The sequence below is a fragment of the Anolis sagrei genome, chromosome 8, assembly GCF_037176765.1.
Source record: "Anolis sagrei isolate rAnoSag1 chromosome 8, rAnoSag1.mat, whole genome shotgun sequence".
Classification (NCBI taxonomy): domain Eukaryota; kingdom Metazoa; phylum Chordata; class Lepidosauria; order Squamata; family Dactyloidae; genus Anolis; species Anolis sagrei.
The window spans coordinates 27,766,743-27,781,712 of NC_090028.1; the positions used below are offsets into that span (position 1 = coordinate 27,766,743).

Consider the following 14,970-nt stretch of genomic DNA (forward strand, 5'->3'; position numbering starts at 1 on the left):
GAGCAAGCTTCTGGAGCCTCAGCTTCATCAGATAAACCTGAATTGGAAAACCTAGGAATGGCTAAGATGATGGAATGGATGAGGACTGAATATGACGACATAGTTTTAAAAAAAATATTGTTCACTGGTTTGATGTTTTTAGATATAGTGCAATGTGATGTTTTATTTTTATTGATGTATGTATTTTATATATGGCATCGAATTGTGCCAATTGTTCGCCACCCTGAGTCACCTTTGGGCTGATATGGGTGGGATAAAAATGATATAAATAAAGTCATGCTACCCATGCTCTATTCTGCCTTGGTTAGACCACTTTACCTGGAATATTGTGTCCAATTCTGGGCACCACATTTGAAGAGAGATATTGACAAGCTGGAATGTGTTCAGAGGAGGGCGACTCAAATGATCAAGGGTCTGGAGAACAAGCCCTATGAGGAGCGGCTTAAAGAGCTGGGCATATTTACCCTGAAGAAGAGAAGGCTGAGAGGAGACATGATAACCATGTATAAATATGTGAGAGGAAGCCACAGGGAGGAGGGAGCGAACTTGTTTTCTGCTGCCCTGGAGACTAGGACGCAGAACAATGGCTTCAAACTACAAGAGAGGAGATTCCATCTGAACTTGAGGAAGAACTTCCTGACTGTGAGAGCCATTCAGCAGTGGAACTCTCTGCCCCGGAGTGTGATGGAGGCTCCTTCTTTGGAAGCTTTTAAACAGCAAAACAGCAGAGAGGAAACAACCAGGCAAATCTTAACACCTCTCAACAAAGGATTTTCCCAGGCTCAGCCAGGCCTTCAAATACTAATGAAGGTGGTCAGTTGAAACATTCACACCTAGCTCCAGCAGAGAAGAGCTCTTTGCCCCACCCCAGCCATTCCACAGATATATAAACCCATTGTCCTAATTCCAACAGACCTCACTACCTCTGAGGATGCTTGCCATAGATGCAGGCGAAACGTCAGGAGAAATGCCTCTGGAACATGGCCCTATAGCCCGATAAAACCCACAAGAACCTAGTGATTCCAGCCATGAAAGACTTCGACAATACAGAGGCTGGATGGCCATCTGTCAGGGGTGATTGGAATGCAATATTCCTGCTTCTTGGGAGAGGGTTGGACTGGATGGCCCATGAGGTCTCTTCCAACTCTTTGATTCTTTGATTCTATGAGGAAGCAAACTTGTTTTCTGCTGCCCTGGAGACTAGGACACAGAGGAATGGCTTCAAACTACAAGAAAGGAAATTCCATCTGAACATGAGGAAGAACTTCCTGACTGTGAGAGCTGTTCAGCAGTGGAACTCTCTGCCCCAGAGTGTGGTGGAGGCTCCTTCCTTGGAAGCTTTTAAACAGAGGCTGAATGGCCATCTGTCAGGGATGATTGGAATACAATATTCCTGTTTCTTGGCAGAATGGGGTTGGACTGGATGGCCCATTAGGTCTCTTCCAACTCTAGGATTCTATGATTCTATGAGGGGGCGAACTTGTTTTCTGCTGCCCTGGAGACTAGGACACAGAGGAATGGCTTCAAACTACAAGAAAGGAGATTCCATCTGAACATGAGGAAAAACTTCCTGACTGTGAGAGCTGTTCAGCAGTGGAACTCTCTGCCCCGGAGTGTGGTGGAGGCTCCTTCTTTGGAAGCTTTTAAACAGAGGTTGGATGGCCGTCTGTCGGGGGTGCTTTGAATGAATTTTCCTGCTTTTTGGTAGAATGGGGTTGGACTGGATGGCCCATGAGGTCTCTTCTAACTCTAGGATTCTATGATTTTGGGGTATGGGCGCAGGACAAGCCTGTATCTTTTCTCCAGTCTCCAAGCCGTGTGTAAATGCTTCAGGGGCTGGGCTGGGGGGTCTCCAGGGGAAATCCTGGGCCCAGCTTCCCTCCCTTCTCCACTGAAGAGGGGCAGGGGAGCCCCTCTGATCCCTTTGGATGCTCCACGCGCTTTTCGGGCTGGCACCGAAGCAGTTAAGCCCTGCGCCTCCGCCGAGCCTGTCTCTCTTTCTCTCTCCTCCTCGCCTTCTTGCCTTGGCTTCTTTGGAGGCAGCAGCAGCAGTAGAGGAAGAGCTGCTCTGTCGATCCCGGCTCGGGCGGCAGAGCAAAGGGGGACGGCAAAAAGGTGAGTCTTGGGGGCACCGAGCCATAGAAGGGGCGAGGAAATCCCTTAGCACTAAGCACAGGTAAGGCGCTAGAGATGAGGGATCTCTCTACCTAGAAGAGGTGCCCTATAGCCGCACCATACCCTAGTGAACCCCCTCCTCAAACCCTCAGCCCTTTGGAATCCACGCGTCTTGAGTCCCAGGTTGAATTTGCACGTGGGAACTGAAGTTCTGCAGGGCTCCAAGTAGGAAAGATTCCCCCTTGATGCCAGAGTGCCTCCTCCAACCTAAAGGCACCGAATCCTATTGGTGTTAGGTGCTCAGCAGGGTCAGTCCTGGTTAGGAATGGGAAGGGAGGTCACCAAGGTCATGTTGCAGAGGAAACCTCTGTGCCAATCCATGTGGGAAAAGGGTGCCTTTGCCAGGCATGTTGCCTTCCTGAGCCTGTGAGTGAGCAAACCCTCCTCTGGAAGCTGCTTTCCTTGTCACATCTCCTCAAATACCAAATGAGAGACTCCCTCCTGGGCACACAAGGCGCTTTGGCACCACGAGATGCAGAGCCAGCCTTAAGAAATGGGGCCACAAAGTGGAGTCCATGACATGCGAGTGCGGAGGAGAGCAAACCACAGACCACTGACAACGATACAGCCCGAGCCTTGCCACATGCACAATGGGGAACCTTCTTATAGCAACACCAGAGGCACTCTTAAGTGGCCACAGCAAACCACAGACCACCTATTACAGTGCGTCTCAATCTTCCTGTTTCCACAACACCTGAATACGGTTCCTCATGTTGTGATGACCCCCCAACCATAACATTATTTTCATTGCTACATCGTAACTGCAGTTTTGCTCCTGTTATGAATCGTCATGTAAATATCTGATCTGCAGGATGTATTTTCATTCACTGGACCCAATTTGGCACCCGATACGCCCAAATTTGAATTTGGGGTATTGATTTTGTCATTTGGGAGTTGTAGTTACTGGGATTTATAGTTAACCTACAATCAAAGAGCATTCCGAACCCCACCAACGATGGAATTGAATCAAACTTGGCACACAGAATAGAAAATAGTGTAAAAATTTGGTGGGCACTCACCTTGAGTTTTGGAGTTGTAGTTCATCTACATTAGTTCACCTCTGTTTTGCCTTGGTCAGACCACACCTGGAATAACACTATGTTCAATTCTGGGCACCGCAATTGAAGGGAGATGTTGACTCTTAAGCTGGAATGTGTCCAGAGGAGGGCAACTCAAAGGATCAAGGGTTTGGAGAACAAGACCTATGAGGAGTGGCTTAAAGAGCTGGGCATATTGAGCTTGCAGAAGAATTTGGGGTATTGATTTTGTCATTTGGGAGTTGTAGTTGCTGGGATTTATAGTTCATCTACAATCAAAGAGCATTCTGAACTCCACCAATGATGGAATTGAATCAAACTTGGCACACAGAATAGAAAATAGTGTAAGAATTCGGTGGGCGCTCACCTTGAGTTTTGGAGTTGTAGTTCACCTACATTAGTTCACCTCTATTCTGCCTTGGTCAGACCACACCTGGAATCACACTGTGTCCAATTCTGGGCACCGCAATTGAAGGGAGATGTTGACTCTTATGCTGGAATGTGTCCAGAGGAGGACGACTCAAAGGATCAAGGGTTTGGAGAACAAGCCCTATGAGGAGCGGCTTAAAGAGCTGGGCATATTGAGCTTGCAGAAGAGAAGGCAGAGAAGAGACATGATGAGGGCCATGGATAAATATGTGAGGGGAAGTCATAGGGAGGAGGGAGCAGGCTTGTTTTCTGCTGCCCTGGAGACTAGGATGCAATGGAGCAATGGCTTCAAACTACAGGAAAGAAAGGAGATTCCATCTAAAATTCAGGAAGAACTTCCTGTGAGAGCTGTTCAGCAGTGGAACCCTCTGCCCTGAAGTGTGGTGTAGGTTCTTTCTTTGAGGGCTTTTAAACAGAGGGTGGATGACCATCTATTATGGGTGCTTTGAATGCAATTTTCCTGCATCTTAGCAGAATTGGGTTGGATTGGATGGTCAATGAGGTCTCTTCCAATTCTATGATTGTACATCCAGAGAGCACGGTGGGCTCAAACAATGATGAATCTGAACCAAACTTGGCACAGATCCTCAATATGCCCAAATTGTGAATTCTGGCGGAATTTGGGGAAAATAGATCTTGACATTTGGGAGTTATAGTTGCTGGGGTTGATAGTTTGAGTATATACAGTATATACTGATGATGCAGATGATCATTTCTATGCACTTGCACCACTGACTTACTCCTATGCATGCAGGCATCAAGGTTTCTTTTTCGGTGTGCATTTGGCATCTCTCTGATCCGTACCAATCGATGACAGGGAGTGTTTTTGCCTTTCTGTGCCAGTGAGTGAGTAGCTGTCTCTTCAGGAGAGTGTGTCACCAAGGAGGTTCCGTGTGCGAATGAATGACAGTTGCCAGGAAAGCATGTGCCACCGCCTCCCATTCGCTTCCTGAAGTGCTCTTATGGAGAAAAAGAAAACGCACGGCGGTTGGCACATCACTCTGGATGAAGATGCATCCGGACAAAACAGCCAGAAATGCGTGAAGATATGTTTACAATGCACCATCGCCTATCAGTTTCCTTCCCCGCAGTGTCACACAATTCATCACCTTGGAAATGCTTCTTTGGCATTGCTTTTGATGCTCCTATGGCAGGCATGGGCAAACTTGGGCCCTCGGGGTGTTTTGGACGTAAGCGGCTGAGAGAGAAAAGGAAAGGGCCCGAGGCTGTGAGGAATGGTGGGAGTTGAAGTCCAAAACACCTCAAGGGCCCAGTTTGACCATGCCTGTCCTATAGCATGTTGTTTTCTTCTTATTGTGAGCACCCCAAACCCATAGCAAACTCAGATATTAAACCAATGAGCCATGTTGGGGACATTGGCCCTTCTGCACATGTATGTCCAAGGATGACATGTTTGCACAGGTGCTCTATGCATGTGCAGAAATGCATCTGAATGCACATCGCTGTATACAAGTCAGTTTGGTTGGTAGGATGCTAGCTGCAAGTCGCTTCTGGTGTGAGAGAACCAGCTGTTGCCCAGGAGATGCCCAGATGTGTTACGATCCTGCGGTGTTACAATCTCTCATGTCCCCTGACATCCGCTGGGAAGTAGTAGCCAGCAATGCAAGGACCAAGGGGCATCTTTGACCCAACCTCTATTTGGATAGCATCCAGCGTCCAGCATCACCTGGGAAGGAATCCCACTGGAGCATTGCAGCACACCCAAATACCTGGGAGTCACTCTGGACTGTGCTCTGACCTACAAGAAGCACTGCCTGAACAGCAAGCAAAAAGTGGGCACTAGAAACAATATCATACAAAAGCTAGCTGGCACAACCTTGGGATCACAACCAGACACAGTGAAGACATCTACCCTGGCGCTATGCTACTCTGTTGCTGAGTATGCATGCCCGGTGTGGAACACATCACACCATGCTAAAACAGTGGATGTGGCTCTTAATGAGACATGCCGCATTATCACGGGATGTCTGCACCCGACACCACTGGAGAAATTACACTGTCTAGCCTGTATTGCACCACCTGACATCCGCCGGGAAGTAGCAGCCAATAGTGACAGGACCAAGCCTGAGACATCTCTAGCTCATCCCTTGTTTGAGTATCAGCCAGCATGTCAATGACTTAAATCAAGAAATAGTTTTCTAAGATTTACAGAGACAATCGCTGGAACACCCCAGCAAGCGAGAGTCCAAAAGTGGCAGGCTAAAACCTGGAACCTCAATCAGTGGCTGAGAGCAGATGAGGGACTCCCTCCTGGACACAGAGAAGAGTGGACAACCTGGAAGGCACTGAACAGATTGTGCTCTGGCACCAGGAGATGCAGAGCTAACCTTAAGAAATGGGGCCACAAAGTGGAGTCTACGACATGTGAGTGCAGAGAAGAGCAAACCACAGACCACCTCCTACAATGCAGCCAGAGCCCTGCCACGTGCACCACCTCACAGAGACACTAGAGCACTCCAAGTGGCCAGCTTCTGGTCAAAGGACATTTAGCATCATGCCAAGTTTTCTAAACGTTTGTATTTTTAAATTATAATTGTACTCTGAACTCGCTTCTGACATGATAAATAAATACTGTATGCAAGTGTGCCTCTTTGTCTCTCTTGCATGTGAGGAGGCGAGACTTTGGAAGTGCCAAGATTCCTTATCTATTGTGTTGCACTGGCAAAGGTAAAGGTAAAAGTTTTCCCTGACATGAAGTCTAGTTGTGTCTGACTCTGGAGGGTGATGCTCATCTCAATTTCTAAGCCAAAAAGCCAGCGTTGTCCGTAGACTTCTCCAAGGTCATGTGGCCAGCATGACTACATGGAGTGCTGTTACCATCCAGCCGAAGTGGTACTTATTGATCTACTCACATTTGCATGGTTTTGAACTGCTAGGTTGGCAGAAGCTGGGGCTAACAGTGGGAGCTCATCCCACTCCCCTGATTCAAACTGCCAACCTTTTGGTCAGCAAGTTCAGCAGCTCAGCAGCTCAGTAGTTTAACTCGCTGCGCCACCAGGGGGCAGTGACAAAACCAAGTACCAAAACCAGATCAGTACGAGACTTCCTTGTGCTTTTGGACTCTGCTTCATATTGGGGAGGGAGTGATGTGAGGCCCTTTCTCATCACTTTTGTTTTCTTTTAATTTGGGAATGAGGTTCTTGAAACTTCCTTCCCTTCTCCCTCTCTTTCTTCCACTCATAGAATCAGAGTTGGAAGAGATCTGGTGGGCCATCCATACCTGTCCTATAGCATGGAAATGCTTGGAAATGCTTCTTTGGCATTGCTTTCTGGCAAGAAGGAAAATCACATTCTAAGCACCTCTGACAGATGGTCATCCAGCCTCTGCTTAAAAGCCTCCAAAGGAGCCTCCACCACAATCTGGGGCAGAGAGTTCCACTGCTGAACAGCTCTCACAGTCAGGAAGTTCAGGTGGAATCTCCTTTCTTTCCTGTAGTTTGAAGCCATTGTTCCATTGCGTCTTAGACTCTAGGCAGCAGAAAACAAGCTTTCACCCTCCTCCCTATGACTTCCCCTCATATATTTATCCATGGCTCTCATCATGTCTCCTCTCAGCCTTCTCTTCTTTAGGCTAAGCATGCCCAGCTCTTTAAGCCACTCCTCATAGGGCTTGTTTTCTAAACCCTTGATCATTTGAGTTGCCCTTCTCTGGACACATTCCAGCTTAGAGTCAACATCTCCCTTCAATTGTGGTGCCCAAAATTGGACACAGTGTGATTCCAGGTGTGGTCTGACCAAGGCACTCCTCCATTTCTCATTCCTCCATTTTGCCATTCCACACTTTTCTCTCTCCCCCTCCTTCCTCTCTTGCTATGCTTTTTCTTTCTTTCTTTCTTTCTTTCTTTCTTTCTTTCTTTCTTTTCTCCTGTCTCTCCCGTATTACTTTTTTTTCTGTTTCAATCTTCCCTTCTCTCTTATTTCCTTCTTCTTTTCCCTCTTGCCCTTTTGTGATGCATCATTCTTCCATTCTATTTAACCATCCTTCTCTTCTTCCCTTCTTTTCCTTTTCCCTTACTTCTTTCATCCATCCTGCTCTCCCTTGCTCTCAATTCATTCTTTACTTCCTTTCACTCTCTCCTTTTCTCTTTTGGCTCATTTCCTTCCCTTCCTTTCTCCTTCTTTCCTTCTTTCCACCTTCTCTTCTTTTCCTCCTTTTCCCTCCCTTCTCTCCCTACCCTGCCACATTGCTTCCTTTTCTTCTCTTTCATCCTTCCTTCCTTCATTCCTTTAAGTCTTCAGAGAATAATTTCAATAAAGGATCAACCCCAGAATCTTCATTTCTCCCTTTGTTAAACATGTTTGCCCCAGACTCTAATTTATGAACTTAAGACACCAGGGCTGGAGTCACATCAACACATCAACACCCAAAGCATCAGTGAAGTTTGGAAAAGTTCCTTTTTTGGCTACCAAGATTCCCAATTAGGAGACATGCTGGTGCAGGGAATTTAGGCTTATCCTTTTTTAAAGGATTTTCCCCCTGTCCCTGAGCATTTGATCAACAGATATATAAACCCACCAAAAACAGATCAGTGTTTAGGGGGCTTCCCTTTGCGTCCTAAAAGAGCTAGGTCCAGACTCAGCTTCAGCAGCCTGATAACTGCAATGAATCACAACATTCACATGTGTCGCTTCACCATCTTTGACGCAACCTCAGCTCTTACTCACAAAACCCGAACTTGGAAAAGTTCCCTTTTTGGACTCTCAAAATCCCCAGGTGGTCGGCTCTAAAGAGAACATAGCCGTAAAATATTAAACCTGGAAAAAATGGAGTGAGCTTGTTTTCTGCTGCTCCAAAGATGAAGACATCAGCTGGAGGGTCCAAATTGGAAAGAGGGTCCATTAAACCATTAGGAAGAACGTCTTGACTGTAAGAACATTCCGCCTTAGAGAGTAGTGGGCTCTTCTTTTTTTGGATCAGGCATGAGCAAACTTGAGCCCTCCAGGTGTTTTGGACTTCAACTCCCACAATTCCTAACAGCCTACTGGCTGGGTTGCTATGACTTTTCCGGGCTGTGTGGCCATGCTCCAGAAGCATTCTCACCTGACGTATTGCTTGCATTTATAGCAGGCATCCTCAAAGGTTGTGAAGTGTATGTAGGGTAAGAAAGAGAGAGACAGGTGTATGTGGTGAAGAATGGGAGAAAAGAAGGAAGAAAAGGAAGAAAGGAAGGAAGAAAAGAAAGGGAGGGAGGGATGAAAAGGAAAATGGGGAAGGTGTATGAGAAAGAAAGGGAAGGAACAAAGGAAGGAAGATGGGGGAAGGTATATGTGGGAAAGAAAGAAAGGAGGAGAAAGGTGTATGAGGGGAAGAAAGGAAGGCAGGCAGGCAGAAAGGAAGGGAAGGGGAAAGTGTATGTGGGGAAGAAAGAAAGAAAAAAGGAAGGAAGGAAGACGGGGGAGGTATATGAGGGGAAAGGAAGGAAGGAAGGAAGGAAGGAAGGAAGGAAGGAAGATGGGGAAGGTGTATGTGGGAAGAACGGAAGGTTGTGAGGTCTATTGGAAACCAAGAAAGTGGGGTTTTATATGTCTGTGGCATGTCCAGGGTGGGAGAAAGAACTCTTGTCTGTTTTAGGCAGGTGTGAATGTTGCAATTGGCCACCTTGATTAGCATGTAATGGCCTAGCAGTTTCAAGGTCTGGCTGGTTGCTGCCTGGGGAAATCCAGCTGTTAGGAATTGTGGAAGTCCAAAACACCTGAAGGGCCCAAGTTTGCTCATGCCTGGGGTAGATGGACATCTTTCAGGAATGCTTTAGTTGTGGATTCCTGCATAGCAAAAAGGGTTTGGAACAGATGACCTTCAGGGTACTTTCCAACTCTGTTATTTTATGATTTAAACTTACACATCCCTTAAATGCTCTTTCCTTAGACTGAGAAATGACAGTCATCTTTAAATGTCAGAAAGAAAGGGGTGTGTTTTCCGCTGTTCCACAGCCTAGAACAATGGCCAATGAACCTAAGTGACCAGAGAAAAGGTTCTTCGTAAACATTAGGAAGAACTTCCTGATGGTAAGAGCAGTTTGGTGGTGAAATGGACTTCCTTCGAGGGTTATGGACTCTCTTTCTTTCAATATCCATCAATTAGGAGTGAATGCAGCTTCCACAGGCCAGGAGGCTAAATTGGATGGTGTTTGGGGTCATCCTTGAGCAAAGTCCTCCAGTCCTTTTCCATTTCAAGCTTGTAGGATATTTTGATTTGTGAGGATGCAACACTCTCCATTCACCTGGTCTATGTTTCTTTTTTCTTCCTCACAGGACCTTCTCCACGGCAAGATAGCCCTCGTTCCTAATCCTTGCACCAAGAGACCAGTTGATGCCCAACTGCCGGGATTGGTGTCTCTCCTTCCGTCAGAGGTATCCTTGGCTAGACCTGGCACCGTTTGAAACCTAGCTCCCATCTCTTCCAACCTAGATTTGTTCAGAAAAGGACCTGCATTCTTTGGCAGAGAGATCTGGAGAAGCCGGGAGCATCCTTTCCTCCAAGAGATCCAGGAGACATCTGCACCCGGGATCGGTCTGTGCCAAGGAGGAGGAGGAGGAGGAGGAAGACAACGACCACAGGCTGCTGCCTCTCTTTAATTTGCAAGGAGACAAGCGCCTCTTAATTAGCTCGCTTTGGCAGCTGTCCGGAGGAACCAAGGAAACAAGTGGCAGCGTTCTCTTAACAAGGGAAGAAAGGAGAAGCCATCGCGGCGGCTGAAGCCGAACCAGACTCTTCCTCTCCATCAGACGGTCAACCGATGCCCTGTGATCCTCGGACATCTCTCCAGTGACCGTTTCCAAGCCTTCCTTTGTGAACTCTGACTCTTCTCCTTGCTGGCGAGGATGAGCGACATGTCGGACCCGGCCAACCTGGGGGTGGTCTCGGCCACCTGTGTCTCCAAAGTGGAGCTGAGGGTCAGCTGCAAGCACCTCCTAGACCGCGACACCCTCAACAAGTCGGACCCCTGCGTGGTGCTCCTCATGCAGTCCCAAGGGCAGTGGATGGAGGTAGGAAGGGGTGGTCAAGCAGTCAAGCGGTCATCTCGTTTGGTGGGAGGGGATTGGGTGAAGGGAGGATGTGGCTTGATGTTGTGGTCAGTGGGCATAGCATGGCTGCACAATGCCACTGTACGGTGGACTGGGAATTGGTTAACTGTCCGAACCCAGAGGGTGCCTCTGTCCAACGCAGTGTTTCTCAACCTTCCTAATGCAGCGACCCCTTGATATAGTTCCTCATGATGTGGTGACCTCCAACCATAACATTATTTCGTTGCTACTCGATTACTGTAATTTTGCTACTGTTATGAATCGTCATGTAAATGTCTGATATACAGGATGTGTTTTCATTCACTGGACCAAATTGGGCATAAATACCCAATACGCTCAAATTTGAATACTGGTGGGGTGGGGGGATTGATTTGTCATTTGGGAGTTGTAGTTGCTGGGATTTATAGTTCAACTACAATCAAAGAGCATTCCAATCTCCATCAACAATGGAATTGAACCAAACTTGGTACACAAAACTCCCATAACCAAGAGAAAATACTGGAAAGGTTTGGTGGGCATTGACCTTGGGTTTGGGAGTTGTAGATCGCCTATCTCCAGAGAACACTGTGAGCTCTAACAATAATGAGTCTGGACCAAACTTGGCGCGGATGCTTAATATGCCCAAATGTGAACACTGGTGGAGTCTGAGGAAAGTAGACCTCGACATTTGGGAGTTGTAGGAGAATTTGAGTGTTAAAAAGAGTGAGAGAATGTACCCTGGAAGACTCTAAATCAGTGTTTCTCAACCTGGGGGTGTCAGAGGGAGTTATTAAGGGGTTGCGACATAAGGAAGGTTGAGCAACACTGCCTAAGATGTTCCTCACAGGGATTCATAGTTTCCAGACCTTTTACCATTCAGGTGGCCTTTCTCTGGACACTTGTCCATCTTGTCCATAGCCTTAATTGTTTTGCCCAGAATTGAATGCAGCATTATTCGAAGTTGGCTCTGACCGAAGCAGAAGAGAGTGCGGAAGTTGACTTCCCTCAGTTTCTTCTGGGATATCAGTTAACCTAGGTATGGGTAAACTTGGTCCCTCCAGGTTTGGCCCACTACTCCTACAAGCTTCGGCCTACTCACTGTTCTCAAGACACTAGCTTAGGTCCACTGATGCAAATAGACTTCAGCCTACTTACTCTCCTCAGGATGACACTAGCTTTGGCCCACTGACTCCCAACAGGCTCCGGCCTACTCACTCTCCTTAGGACGACACTAGCTTAGGCCCACTGACTCCAACAGGCTTCAGCCTACTCACTCTCATCAGGACGACACTAGATTTGGCCCACTGACGCTAACAGGCTTCGGCCTACTCATCCTCCTCAGGACAACACTAGCTTTGGCCCACTAACTCCAACAGGCTTCGGCCTACTCACTCTCCTCAGGACAACACTAGCTTTGGCCCACTAACTCCAACAGGCTTCGGCCTACTCACTCTCCTCAGGACAACACTATCTTTGGCCCACTAACTCCAACAGGCTTCGGCCTACTCACTCTCCTCAGGATGACACTAGCTTTGGTTCATTGACTTTAACAGGCTTCGGCCTACTCATCCTCCTCAGGACAACACTAGCTTTGGCCCACTAATTCCAACAGGCTTCGGCCTACTCATCCTCCTCAGGACAACACTAGCTTTGGCCCACTAACTCCAACAGGCTTTGGCCTACTCACTCTCCTGAGAACGACACTAGCTTTGGCCCACTGACTACAACAGGCTTTGGCCTACTCACTCTCCTCAGGATGACACTAGATTTGGCCCACTGATGCTAATAGGCTTTGGCCTACTCACCCTCCTCAGGACAACACTAGCTTTGGCCCACTAACTCCAACAAGCTTTGACTTACTCTCCTCAGGACGACACTAGCTTTGGCCCACTGACTCTAACAGGCTTCGGCCTACTCATTCTCTTCAGGACGACACTAGCTTTGCTTCGTTTACTTTAACAGGCTTCGGCCTACTCACTCTCCTCAGGACGACACTAGCTTTGGCTCACTGACTCCAACAGGCTTCGGCCTACTCACTCTCCTCAGGACAACGCTAGCTTTGGCCCACTGACTCCAACAGGCTTCGGCCTACTCTCTCCTCAGGACGACACTAGCTTCGCCTCACTGACTCTCACAGGCTTTGGCCTACTCACTCTCCTCAGGACAACACTAGCTTTGGCCCATTAACTCCAACAAGCTTCGGCCTACTCACTCTCCTCAGGATGACACTAGCTTTGGCCTATTGACTCCAATAGGCTTTGGCCTACTCACTCTCTTCAGGACGGCACTAGCTTTGGTTCGTTTACTTAAACAAGCTTCGGCCTACTCACTCTCCTCAGGACAACACTAGCTTTGGCCCACTGTCTCCAACAGGCTTTGGAACCATAAATCTTTTTGGTGGTACACCTTTATTAACCCTTTCTGCTCTACTAGGGATTTCAATTATTTCCCTTACTTCCTCCAACTTTTCATTTTCGTTGTTGTTATTATTTTAATTCTCTGCTTTTACACTAGGGCTACTTGTACATGGAATTTCTAGTTTCTCTTCTTTTGCCTGTGCTATTTCTGTCTTAGTATTAATGTCTTCATTTCTAGATCTTTTGCTTGTAGTTTCCATTTCCTGAGGCTTAGAAATTGTAGAAATACTTCATTGTTTTGGGCTATATTTTTCCAGTTCTGATTACCATCAAAACAATGCTTTATTGATAATAACCATTCTCCCTTGTCCGATCTAACCAAATACTAAACTAAATGGTGATTTAGAGGAGTGATTCTCACCCTTTCTAATGCCGCGACCCCTTAATACACTTCCTAATGTTGTGGTGACCCACAACCATTACATTATTTTCGTTGCTACTTCATAACTGTAATTTTGCTACTGTTATGAATCATCATGTAAATATCTGATCTGCAGGATGTCTTTCCATTCACTGGACTAAATTTGGCACAAATACTTGATACGCCCAAATTTGAATACTGGTGGGGTTGGGAAGGGGATTGATTTTGTCATTTGGAGTTGTAGTTGCTGGGATTTAGAGTTCACCTACAATCAAAGAGCATTCTGAACTCTACCAATGATGGAATTGTACCAAACTTGGCACACAGAACTCTCATGACCAACAGAAAATACTGGAAGGGTTTGGTGGGCATTGACCTTGAGTTTGGGAGTTGTAGTTCACCTACCTCCAGAGACCACTGTGGATTCAAATATGGATAGATCTGGACCAAACTTGGCATGGATACTCAATATACCCAAATGTGAGCACTGGTGGAGTTTGGGGAAAATAGTCCTTGACATTTGGGAGTTGTAGTTGCTGAGATTTGTAGTTCACCTACAATCAGAGAGCATACTGAACACCACCAATGATGGAATTGGGCCAAACTTCTCACACAGAACCTCCATGCCTTAAAGGATTTTCTGGTGTGAGCCTCCCTCCAGCCTTACACGCTTGCCCGCACATGCACACTATACTGCCATGCGCCAAGCACACCTGCTCTCCCCAAATTTGAGCACTGGTGGAATTTGGGAAAATAGACCTTGACATTTGGGAGTTGTAGTTGCTGGGATTTGTAGTTCACCTACAATCAAAGAGCATACTGAACACCACCAATGATGGAATTGGGCCAAACTTCCCACACAGAATCTCCATGCCTTAAAGGATTTTCTGGTGTGAGCCTCCCTCCAGCCTTACACGCTTGCCCGCACATGCACACTACACTGCCATGCGCTGAGCACACCTGCTCTCCCCAAATTTGAGCACTGGTTGAATTTGGGAAAATAGACCTTGACATTTGGAAGTTGTAGTTGCTGGGATGTGTAGTTCACCTATAATGAAAGAGCATTCTGAACCCCACCAACAATAGAATTGGGCAAACTTCCCACACAGAACCCCCATGACCAACAAAATTTATTTATTTATGTATTTATGTACTTATGTATTTATTTCAAACATTTGTACCCCGCCCTTCTCAACTTTCGGGGGGGGGGGGGGGTACTCAGGGCAGCTTACATCCGGCACAATTCAATGCCATTACATATAAATAATACATATAAAACATAGTAAATTAGTTTTAAAATAAAAAGAACATTAATAAAAAGTGCAATAATACTGGCTGTCTAGCCTTATGTAGAAATGTATTCAGTGAGCACAAGACAATCGAAAGCCTGTCCATAGTCCATTTTCCATAACATTATCATTATTACCACTGTAAATTATCTGCCATTTTCAATTTCCTCCTGAAGGTGAGGAGGGATGCTGTTGACCTGATTTTCTGGGGAGTAAGTTCCACAGGTGGGGGGCCA

General features: G+C 46.8%; 1 protein-coding gene across 1 annotated transcript in view; it reads left to right on the forward strand.

The window, feature by feature from the left end:
- The first annotated feature begins 2,004 nt into the window (after positions 1–2,004).
- Positions 2,005–14,970, forward strand: part of CPNE7 (copine 7) — a 57,666-nt gene continuing 44,700 nt past the window's right edge. Inside the window, exons 1-2 of the mRNA XM_060788187.2 lie at positions 2,005–2,115; positions 9,915–10,649. Coding sequence (XP_060644170.2) covers positions 10,485–10,649 — 165 coding nt within the window. The 5' untranslated portion in view covers positions 2,005–2,115; positions 9,915–10,484. The remainder of the gene's footprint in view (positions 2,116–9,914; positions 10,650–14,970) is intronic.